At 41.7% G+C, this 11,435-nt stretch overlaps 1 protein-coding gene across 1 annotated transcript; it reads right to left on the reverse strand.

Moving 5' to 3' along the window:
- Positions 1–5,929: 5,929 nt before the first annotated feature.
- On the reverse strand, positions 5,930–8,697 carry LOC149239422 (uncharacterized). The gene is made up of 2 exons (XM_089369855.1): positions 7,457–8,697; positions 5,930–7,286 (listed from the first exon to the last, which is right to left on the reverse strand). The coding sequence occupies exons 1-2, from the start codon at positions 8,695–8,697 to the stop codon at positions 5,930–5,932; spliced, it is 2,598 nt and encodes an 865-aa protein (XP_089225981.1).
- Between the last annotated feature and the right edge of the window lie 2,738 nt (positions 8,698–11,435).

An 11,435-nucleotide genomic window follows, 5' to 3' on the forward strand; every position in this document is an offset into this window, starting at 1 on the left:
ACCATGGAAGAAAATCTATAAATGTAATTTTTTCTAGTAATGTAAATATATAAACATAAGAATGAAGATGTCTGAAATAGATGAAAACAATGTTACTAACGTATTGTGTGCTTATGCATATATAATATAGAAGTAAAAGGCTTCATGTTTATATACATGGCAAATAATATTTCATAGTTAACTATGAAAACCAAGTGTATCAATATACTCCTTAAGTATCCATGTTGGTAATGTCCTTATACCTCATCGGTTTGTGGAAGGGTAAGGAAATATGTAACAAAATGATCATAACACACTGGTAGTAGTAAGTTATTTTACACTGAAATATGTATAATAGATGTGTATTAGATACAAAGGTACCGAATTCACGGCAAAAAATGAAATGATCCAAATAGTTTGGTAATTACTATTTCTTCTATGTAAGCAATATGAAAGGAAAAGTGGAAAATTCCTATTTTGAATTCCACACGATATTACACCCATGTCACTGGATGTAGCTGTGAATAAATGAATAAAAGTAATCTATGATATTGTTGTGATGCTATATTAATATTACTGTCATTGTTTGAAAGCATGTGGATAGTGTGATGGGTGCAGGGGAACTACAGGAAGCAAGTGTTCAACATAGATACAAACATACTAGAAAAAGGAGGTGCTTCCTTTCTACTACTAGAAACGGAAGGAAATTGAAAATGAAGAATCATGGATAAATTGTGGGAAAAATTGAACCTGTAGATTTACCCCATTATATTAAAGTTCATGATAAAATTTTTTATGAACCATACTTTAGAAATATGTATCTAATGGCTCTTACAAAATTGATTGAAAAAAATGTTGCAGGTAGCACTCAAAGGAGACTTGCTGATAGAACTCTTTTTCATCCTAGATATCGATAAGGTCTGATTTTGTTTGAAATACAATGGAAACATTTGACTTCCGATGTGGGTACATGGGAACGAGGAAGTAAATTACCTAATGCTTATCCAACACTGAATATGAGAGAAGTGACTAGGGAATACACACCGAGGACAGTGTGAATTAAAGGGGGGAAGAATGTAATACCCCTATGTTGTTATAACGTTGGTCTTGTTTAGACTGAATTATGGTAGAAAAGCTAGGAATGAGAGTAAGTATGTAAGTAAATATTTTATTTAAAAAAATTGGAATTTAAGTGCTTAGAAATGAGACACCTAGACATGAGATTCTTTCCAAAGAATGAAAAACAAGAATAAAATCTCATTAGTAAATGAGATTGGATAATTATTTCATGATAAGAATTCTAGATGAAATTCTAGATAAGCTCAATGGATGGGAGGGAAAATCCATTAAGTTGCTTAGCTAGGGAAATATGATAAGCTTGGATAAGAACAAAAGTACCCTGGAAGAAAATGATGGGCTTTTATGGAAAGGCCTAGGACACTGGGTAAAAAATATCCATAAAGGTGAGGTGCCCACTAAATGAAACTTTATCATGAAAGAAAGGTAGTAAATACCTAATGAAGGGATCAATAGGGGATTATTGATGCCCTAGAAAGAACTTATCATCTCAAGGGTGAGCCAGAGGAATACAATTCTAGGTTGGGTGGAAAAAGGTGTGAAGTTCTCGAGTACACTTTTGGAAAATTTATTAGTATTAGTTATTATTGTATTCTCTTTTGAGAAGCATTCTGGTGGATACTGGATTACAAAATTATTAATCACATAAACTTAGTACTATGAAACTTGAATTATTCCGGAAATGCATGCCTATGAATGTGAATTTTCATATCGATACTAGAATTAGTTTAATAGTTGAATTTCTTACTACTCTATTAAGCCTGAATATTTTTTTTTTCTCGGTAAAAGACTAAACTATTCTATTATGTACAAGATTAAAAAATACATCATGGTGAAACAGAAGAGAGTCAGGCTCTGGGCATGTCACCCGAGAGCGATTGAGTCATCCCAAAACTAGCCCACACAAGGGCGCCAGACACAGAAACTAGACTTCCATAGGAGCTCGCCCACGCAGGGGCATTAACCATTTCATCCCACGCAGGGGACACCGACCTTACCCAGATCATTGACACAAAATTCAGGAACTTGGAAATAGACCCAGACACGAAAGAGACCAGACACATTGTTACTTTAACAAGTTCAAAATAAAACAAACAGCAAAAGACCATACAGAAGGCCATAGAAACCTTATGTGCGGGCGTCCTCAGTCGTCCATTTGCACCTCCTCGACCCGGCACCAGCCATAGGCTTCTCTTTCAGCCGCAGTGGGATAGGTGTCTTCCTCCTCGCAAGTTCTCGACTTCTTGTCTTGCTTGCGTTGCATTACGTATTCCGGGGCTGAGGCCACATCCTTAACCTTCTGCTCCTTGTCCGCTTCAGAGGCCGCTGCTTCATGGTGTTGATTGTCATTCATCCTCTGCCCCTGTTCATCCAGGGCATCCTCATCTTCCCTGGCATTTTCTATGAACAAAACAGAGACATGCGCGCTAATCCTCGGATTGTTGATGGCGCTGCTGAAATGGAATATAGCCGAACCAAAGGCAGGCAGGGCATTCGAGCTCGAAGCCCCTGCATCCATGAATTGGCTGGAGTGGAGGGGGTTGGCATGAGTAGAGCGAGTGAGGTAATAGTGGCAACAATGGACAGCATTGTCCGCTTCTTGACTGCGCGTGGTTCCCCCCCTGGAGGTGCCTCGGCGGCTAAGCATGCGCTGTCAAGGTCTCACTATTCTTGCGGGATGCGGAAGAGCAAAGTTCCAAACGACCACAGGGTAGTTCAAGTCCCCTGCAACCAGACCCCCTGCAACCAGACCTCCTGCACCCAACTCCGAATGAGGGATAAACCAGACAGATGGATAAGAAATCCCGACAGAGACGGAGAGGTCGGGCACCTGCAAAACCCCAAACATTCTCTGATCCCAAGCTGCAATTTCCCTTATAACTTCAGCGGCTCTGCTTTGGAGCTCCCCTGCCATAACTGTTGCCGTCGCCTGAGCCAATTTACCTCGCGGGTCATTAACTCTCTTCTGCCATCCCACCTTATACCAGCTGCAGCCGATGGCAAGGTTCTTTACTGCTGCCACGTGATGGCCACGGGCTGGCATGTGGCCATCTCCCATCGCCTGTCCCATCTCATATATCACCCGCATCCGGGGGCGCTGCATCGTTCTGGACCAGTTGAGAGCACTCTTGAGCCTTGTCATGTGTTAATATAGTGTTCAACTGCCCTATGATTAGAAAGTGATCAGTCCCCACTCCTACATTAGCCATGAAGTCTGCAACCCTGTTGCCTTCCCGTCTTGTGTGAGTGAAGGTGATTGCTCTGTTGTTATGGAGCTCACGTTCTATGTCTTCCAGTCTTGCTTCAAGCCTCCAGCTGGTGGCGATATTCCTAGCCTGGGATCCATTAAGGATTTTTTTGGCCATGTTTATAAGGATCTAATAATCTCCTTCCACCTCCAGGGGGTGATAGTTGTGTCCTCCAGAAAGTAGTAATCCCCGCCATAGACCCTCTAGCTCAGCTGAGTTGTTGGTATCCCATCCAATATTTATGAAATACAGCATTAGGGGGGCACCTTCATGATTTCTTATTATTCCTCCAAAGCCTGCGAGACTAGGATTCCCTTTTGAAGCTCCATCGAAGTTGAGTTTGAATGTAGACCTTGTTGGGGGCTTCCATGTGTTCTGATTTTTGTTGTTGGTTTTAGAGTGGTCCATCTTATGAGAGCCTTGAGTATGATGAATTTTCCAGCTGTCCATAATGGTTTTTTCGCTGGCTAGCGTAGGCCAATCCTCCTCCTTCCAAGATTTTAACATAAGAGTCTCCTGAAGATTTCTGCATAGCAGGTTCCAAATGTTGTCTATCGTGGAGTACTGATTTTTAAATATACGCTTGTTTCGCTCCTTCCATGTGCTCCACAAAACTAGCCCGGGTACTAGTTTCCAAAGATGATTGAGGATTTCACTCTTGTAAGGGTTCTATGGCCACTGACGAATTGAGTGCGTGATGTCATTCTCAAGTCTACATCTTCTTTGACATCGAAAGCTCGCTTTTTCCCAGAGTTGATTTGCCAGGGGGCAAGAGTCCAGCAAATGTTGGAGAGTTTCCTCATGGGCATTGCAGTTGTAACAGATGGAGGGGCCCTGAAAATTTCTTCTTCTAAGCTTGTCCCAGGCCAGAGAAAATGACAGATTTTGGGCCAGGAGCCTAAACTCCATATTTTACTCCAGATTGGGTCCTGAGGAACGGATTCATTGCATAAGATTTTGTAGGCCTTGTATGTGGTGTAGGCTCCTTTCGGCTGGTATCCCCACCTTAGAATGTCTCTACTCTCATCAAACCTAATTTTCCTTTTGCTGATTTCCCTTTCCAACTCCACAGAGAGTTGGATATCTTCATTTGTTAGAACATGGTTACCCAGTTTCCAGATTCTGAATCCCTTCTCAGAGTCCTGAGCCCAGTATTGCCTAATCTTCGCTTGCTGTGTCTCCTCCTCAATGGTGTCTGGAGGCAGGTTCAGAACATTACTAAGAGTAGGCATTTGGTTCCAAGCGTCTGTCCAAAATCTGGTGGTGAGACCGTTTCTTACTTCCCAGAAACTGTGCTGCTGAATCATTTGATAGTGTTCTTTGGCTGCATTCCAAATTAGCGATCCTTTATCATTGGGCTTTAATCTGATGAGTTCTTCCTGGGGTCGATGATTGGCATACTTTGCCGTCCATAATGTAACCCATGGTTTGCCTGGACTTGTGAGCCATTGCCACCATATTTTGGCCCCCATGATGGCATTGCTGTGCTCGGGATCTCGAAGTCCAATGCCTCCTTTTGCTTTTGGTTTGCATACAGTGCTCCACTTTACCAATGCCCATTTGTGATTAGTTGCATTGCCGCCCCAAAGGAAGCGTCTCTGGATATTCCTTAGTCTTTTTAGGACCCACTTCGGTGCAGCTAGGATTGAAAATAAGTACAGTGGCATTACTTGTAGAATGGCCTTTATGAGCACTGCGCGGCTGACTAAGTTCAATGCTCTATGCATCCACTGGTTGAGACGGGATTCAAGCTTTTCAATGAGGTTGCGCCAAGAGGAATGCTTGATGGCTGAGATAGTGAGGGGGCCCCCAAGGTACTTGGAGGGAAGGGTGGCGATAGGGAACCCCAAAATGCGGACTATAGCAGACTTGACAACCAGAGGGGTATTAAAGAAGAAGATCTGCGATTTGGAGCAATTGATGCTGGTTCCAGAGGCTTCGGCAAAGTCATTGAGCACAACTTTAAATCTGGAAGCTTCTTGAACGGAGGGGTAACCAAAGAGCATGGTGTCATCAAAAAATTGCTGATGGGAAATGGCAGGCAGCTGATGAATAGAGAGACCTTTAAGCTAATGAGTGTGGAGGGAATTATTAATGTGACGTCCCAGTCCTTCAGCCATTAAAACAAAGAGGAAGGGGGAAAGAGGGTCCCCTTGCCTTATGCCTCGGGAGGGGGCAAAGGGTCGAGAAGGGATCCCATTCACGAGAATGGAGAAACTAGTGGAGGAAATGAGGCTAATGACCCAGCGAATCCATGCGGGATTAAAACCGAAAGCAGTTAGCATTTGCTGTACATAATCTCAACTGAGTTTATCAAAAGCTTTTGAAAGATCCAGTTTTAGGAGCATACCTGCTTGTTTTGAGTGCTTGAGAGTGTGTATGATCTCATGCGAGAGGATGATGTCGTCCATGATCTGTGTCCCCTCCACATATCCTGACTGCTCCGGGGAAATGAGCATAGGCAAGAGGGGCTTTAGCCTGTTTGCAATGACTTTGGAGATGACTTTGTATATTACATTGCAGAGTGCGATCGGTCTGAACTTATCCGGTTTGATCGAGTCCTCCTCTTTTGGGATTAAGGCTATGAATGTGGTGTTGAGTGAGGGAAGCAGCCAGTGATTCACTCACGATTCCTCAACCACTTCCCAAACTTCCAATTTTATTAGCTCCCAGAACTTGTGGAAGAAAGTGGTGGTGAAACCATCCGGGCCGGGAGCTTTACCTTCTTTAAGCTGAGCCATAGCTACGTCCACTTCCTGAGTTTGGATTGGACTGAGGAGGAGTTCATTGTGCTCCTCCGTAATTAATTTTGGCACATTGCGTATGATTCTTTCGATTGCTGGACGTCTGTTGATGTCAGGCTCTTGATGGACTTGCTTGAAGTGGTTGAGGAATTCCTTCTCAATATCTTCATGCTGTTCCACCCTTTCTCCTCCTATTGTTTGAATGTAAGGGATATTATTGCACATTCTACGCTGCACTTTGGTTCTGTGAAAGAATTTGGTATTTCGTTCTCCCTCTTTTAACCATCTGATTCTGGACTTTTTCTTCCAGTATATCTCCTCCTGCTTCCTTCTCTCCTCAATTTGGTTGTGGATGAGCTTCTCTTGCTTAAGGGTTCTCTCTGTGTGGCCATTTGTACTTATTTCTTGCTGCAATTCCTTCAGAGCTTTATGGAGATCATCTTGCGCCCTGAAGATGTTTCCAAAGGTCTCTCTGTTCCATCGCTTGAGGCAGAGCTTTAAATGTTTGAGTTTCTGTTGGAACTGGTACATCTTGGAGCCATCTAGGGGCCTGAAGGATGTCCATGTAGAGTGAACCAAATCCTTCAATGAGGGATGGGTGAACCAAAATTCCTCGAAGCGAAAAGGTCTTCTTGTGGTGCTGCCAGGACGCTGCCATTGAAGGGCTACCGGCCAGTGGTCGGATCCAGAATGTGGAAGAATGGTTGCCGAGAAGTCTCCCCCTAGGTGAATCGAGTTGTCTGAGATAAGGAACCGATCTAGCTTGGAGGCTATTTGATGCTTGCCTGCTCTTCGATTACTCCACGTGAAAGTGCCATTGCAATAATGTAGATCTATCATGGATGCGTTCTGGATAAAGTCTCTAAAGAGGGTGTTTTCCTGTTCCAGCCTGTTTCTGCCCCCAATCTTTTCCTCTAATTTTGTTATCATGTTAAAATCCCCCCCAACAATCCAGAGCGGGTGCCTTCTATTGGAGTTAAGAGCTTCTATGGTCTGGAGGAGAGCAATTTTTTCCTTGGCTTCCTGCGGGAAATATACATTCGAGAGATGCCCATGTATATTCGTGCCTATTATGTGAAAAGCAGCTTGAATTAGATTATGAGAAGCATGAAAGTCCGTGAGGGTAAGTGCTTGGGAGTTCCATGCGATAGCCAGCCCTCCAGATGCCCCAGAGGCATCCACCGCCACCGAGTGACTACCTGGCCATGCTTTAGAGAGGATCACTTCTAGAGTTGAGCTGTTACATTTTGTCTCTTGGAGAAAGCATATTTGCGGCTTTTCCATTCTTAACATATTTTTTAGCATTCTGAGTTTTCCTGGGCTATTGAGCCCCCTTAGGTTCCATGAAATGAGCTTCATGATTCACTATTGGTAGAGGGCTTGTAGTACTTCGTAAGCTTAGCATACCTGCCTGAGTCTACCAGGATCTTCCCTACCGCTATTGTTCTTTGGAGATCAATTCTTCTTCCTCTTTTTTTGGAGTCTTTTGGAGTTTGGCTTAAATCCCATTGGCTTCCTGCTTGGATACCTAGCTGGTGCTGATGGTATGCTCTGGAAATTACCATTTCCAGTTTGTTAAGCTGAAACTCTGGGATGCTTTCATAAGCTTTCTTCTTGCATGCTGCTTCAAGTTCCAATATGTCTAATCCATTTAGATCTATACTCTCCGGTTCTTCCTCCATGCGCTGCATCTGGTTGTCCTCTTCCGAGGGCATGTTTGAGCTTTGGAGTGGGTCTGAGGACCCGTCAACCTCCATTTCATTTTCTTTTTCCCCTTGCTTTTCCTTGCTTTCCGAGGGGTTATCTGGGACCGCTTTGGTTGGAGGAAGGTTCGAGGAGGGGCCTGAAAGAGGTGGTTGGGTGGAGGAGGAAGGGATATCAGTGTTGGGGGGAGAGGAAGTGTTTTTCTCTTCCGTGGTTTGAGCCAGGATTCCAAAGCTATTTTTGACCGCAGGGTCAGAGGTGTTATTTTGCTGGGGTTTCTTCCCTGTTGTTGATTTTTTGTGAGCTCGTTTGTGGGTAGGGGCTTTGGTGAAGCCATCATGGGTCAAAGAGTTAGAGGAGATAGGGGTAGTAGCTTTGACATTTAGGGGGAAATCACTAAAAAGATGCCCTATGGCATGGCATTTACGACAGCGAAACAAGACATGTTCATAGTCTAAGGGTTGAATCCATTCATAGTCACGGTGAGAGAGACTTGCCGATTCGGGCAAAGCTTTGTCGAGGCGCATAAAGACACATATGCGAGCGTATGATGTGTATCTTCGCATTTTCGTTTCTTCGGTAGCCTTTATGTATTCCCCCAGACCATTTCCAATGTTTCTCAGGATATCCTCGCCCCAATACTCATCTGGGAGTGAGTATAGTCTTATCCAGATCGGAGCCCAAGTGAGGTCCTCCTTATCCAGGTTGAACCTGGGTGCCCAGTCCCTTAAGTATAGACCTGCTGAGTTGAAAAAGTAAGGTCCCTCCACTAGGATTCTGTATTTGTCTTCCAGGCAGAAGAAGATCGCTGTGAAGAATCCTTTTGGGCCTAGCTGCAGAGTTACATCACCCTTCGGCTTCCATTTCGCTGCGATCCAACTGTGTAGGGCTTTTTCCGTCGGCCAAAACCCTATAAATTTCCCGATGAGCGCATGATCTTGCATAAACTGGATTCTTTCTTCTATTTTCTCTCCCGGCAGTTCGATTCTGGGTCGATCTGTTGCTATTGGTTTGCAGGTGGTCGAGGAGACCTTCGGGGTATCTTCTGGTCAGTTATTCCGCCCTGTTTCTTCATCCCCCTTATTATCGGGTTTGTTCTTGCCATTGCGCTCATGCTGGCGCGGGATCTCCTGATTGATCACATTCTCGTTGATCTATCCAAAGTGTATTGTTCCTTCTGTTTGGTTCTGCGCTTCATTTTCCATGGGGGAGGTCGCCGTAACCCCCCCTGGGGGTTATCCATTTGCCTTCCGGTCCCTTCCAATGCAGATGAGTGATCTCTGGGTGCAGGGTCAGGTCCTCGATGGCTGTTTTTGCAGGTCAGGCTGCGTCGTCTAAGGAAAGTACGAAACCCTAGCAGTCAGGCTGCTTCAGTCCCATCCTCTGCGTCTTCACCTTCACGTCTATTAAGCCTGAATATCATATAAATTAAAATTTAGTATTTGAATTAGAACCCTATTATGATAGTGCCTAAGCCATAATCAATGCATTTAATTTTACGCCACTAGGAAAAAGGTTGATATTATAATTGTTTAAAACATGTATGCGAATGCAGACAACAAAAGTAACTAAAGGCATTTAGTGTGTTGAGCACACAATGCCTTACATTTATGGAAATTAAATTATGTAATATGCAAGTTTGATGCTTAAATGATTATCAATATAAAAAAATTGCAACTATTTGAAAGAGGTTCAAAAAAAAGGGAGAGAAATTGGGGATAGTTAAGAAACTGACAAGAAATCAATCATAACTAATTATTGGAACTCTATAGAATAGAGTCGAGAGGAATATTACTAACAAAGCATCTAAAAATCAAGGTTTAACTTAGAAATGAAAGAAGATGGGCCTTGTAGAATGATGGGTAGGTTTATTGTGAGTTAATTTTTAGTTATCCCATTGATTCATATGTTGGACATGGTTCAACATAGCTTCCAACAATTTATATAAATGGAAGAAAGTAATGCAGACACATTTTCCAAGGGTGGTGAAGCTGTAAGTAGTACTTAAGCACACACCTAGAATGAAATATCCATTTAATGCTATATTTATAGAATAAGCACTTAATCCACATTTATGTACAAGATTGACTGGTGGTATTGAACCATTGGGAAATTTTATGAAAAATATTAGTATGTTATGGGAAGGATGCATTGATTCTGGATAAGTAAGTTAAAAAAAAATGACAATACAGATAGTATGGTAGTAGTTCATTATACAAAATAAAGTCTCCATTAAACAGAAATTGGCGTGGTGATATGATTATAATCAAGTTTCATAAATGCAACAATAGGAATCTAAATTTTATTGCCATAGAAGGTAGATTTGAATTATCTAAATATATAAATATACTGGTACAACTTCCAAGGATTTAATTATTTTTAAACTACCCGACGAAGGCTATATCCAAAACTTTGTTCCTTAATACAATTTATGTTTTCATAAATAATAAGGGAGAAAAATTCTCCTATTCTTGATACATAAAAGTCATAGTGAGAGAACAACGTTGGAAAAAAAAGTGAATAAGGTTACACCAGGGCCATGAGGACACCCTTGGTTATGTCTAGAGACAATTGGAAAAGAAAGAACAAATATAACTGAACACTAATTATAGTGAAAGAGTGACAGAGCAATCACACGATGATATTCCTGGGAGTACTGCTCCTAAATACGATGCAACATCTAATATCACTATCTAGTAAGGGGAAAAGGGAACTATAACATTCGAGTCGCAAGGGGTATAGGTGAACAAACTTGGAAGGGCAGACAGTTTGAACTGATGATGGTGCCTCTTAGATGAGCATGAAGGAGGCTAATGAAAAGGGATGTTAACACTTGAAATGAAAGCAAAGTTCAAAACATTAACCTCATAACAAAATTTATAACTCTGTATAATGAGTGTTAGATATAAAATAAATTAAAGAATGAAAGGGGTTTATTCAACGTTTTACCTGTTCATGATGGATGAACCATAGAAAAATGTGTGAACCTTCATATATGTGTTTCATGTTCAAACCCTTGTGAGTATCAGATGTAGAGGAGAGCCTTAGGGTCAATGTAAGTGGTTCCATGATAAAAGATCCGAATTAAAATAAATAAATAAAACCCATGAAATTTGAAGGAAATTCCCAAAAACCTTACTAGTTAAATTAGACAGATGATAGGAGAGGGCGCACTCTTCTGGGTATGCCTCTAACTTTTGAAAAATAGCAGGCATAGAGAGGAGCACCAAGGTTATCGTGAGTGTTTCACACAGAGGTTAATCATTATTTACAGAAAAATAAAAAAAAAAGAAGAAACCGACAAGATAATTAGAAAACCCTAATTTCTAACAGAGAAAGATTGTAATAATTAAGCCATGTAAAAGTAGACAATGAAGAATGAGATTAGTAATAACAAATTCAACGTGAATAGTTTGTAAACAAAAAGTTAAGACTACAAATTTTACTTGGTCAAATTAATCATCGCCAATCATTGAGAAAGATTTTTGTTATTCTCCCTATGACCGAAAAACCTTCGAAGATGTCAGACTGATTCACAATTCCCATTCTTAGTAAGGTGGGTGTAATGCACAATATAAGGTCTTTGTTTCAAAATAACAAAAGAAGAGTATTAGTATATTTAAAGACCTCGACTTAACCTTGAATGATATAGGAAAATAAATTATGCAGAAGGATAAACTGA

This window comes from Pinus tabuliformis, chromosome 8, assembly GCF_031772625.1.
Source record: "Pinus tabuliformis cultivar Carrire ecotype Pingquan chromosome 8, CPIR1, whole genome shotgun sequence".
NCBI lineage: Eukaryota > Viridiplantae > Streptophyta > Pinopsida > Pinales > Pinaceae > Pinus > Pinus tabuliformis.

Coding starts and splice junctions, on each gene's coding strand:
- LOC149239422 (XM_089369855.1), bottom strand. CDS start 8,697: ATGCAAGATCATGCGCTCATCGGGAAATTTATAGGGTTTTGGCCGACG. Junction 7,287..7,456: donor ATCCTGGTAGACTCAGGCAG/GTATGCTAAGCT, acceptor AAAATGTAACAG/CTCAACTCTAGAAGTGATCC.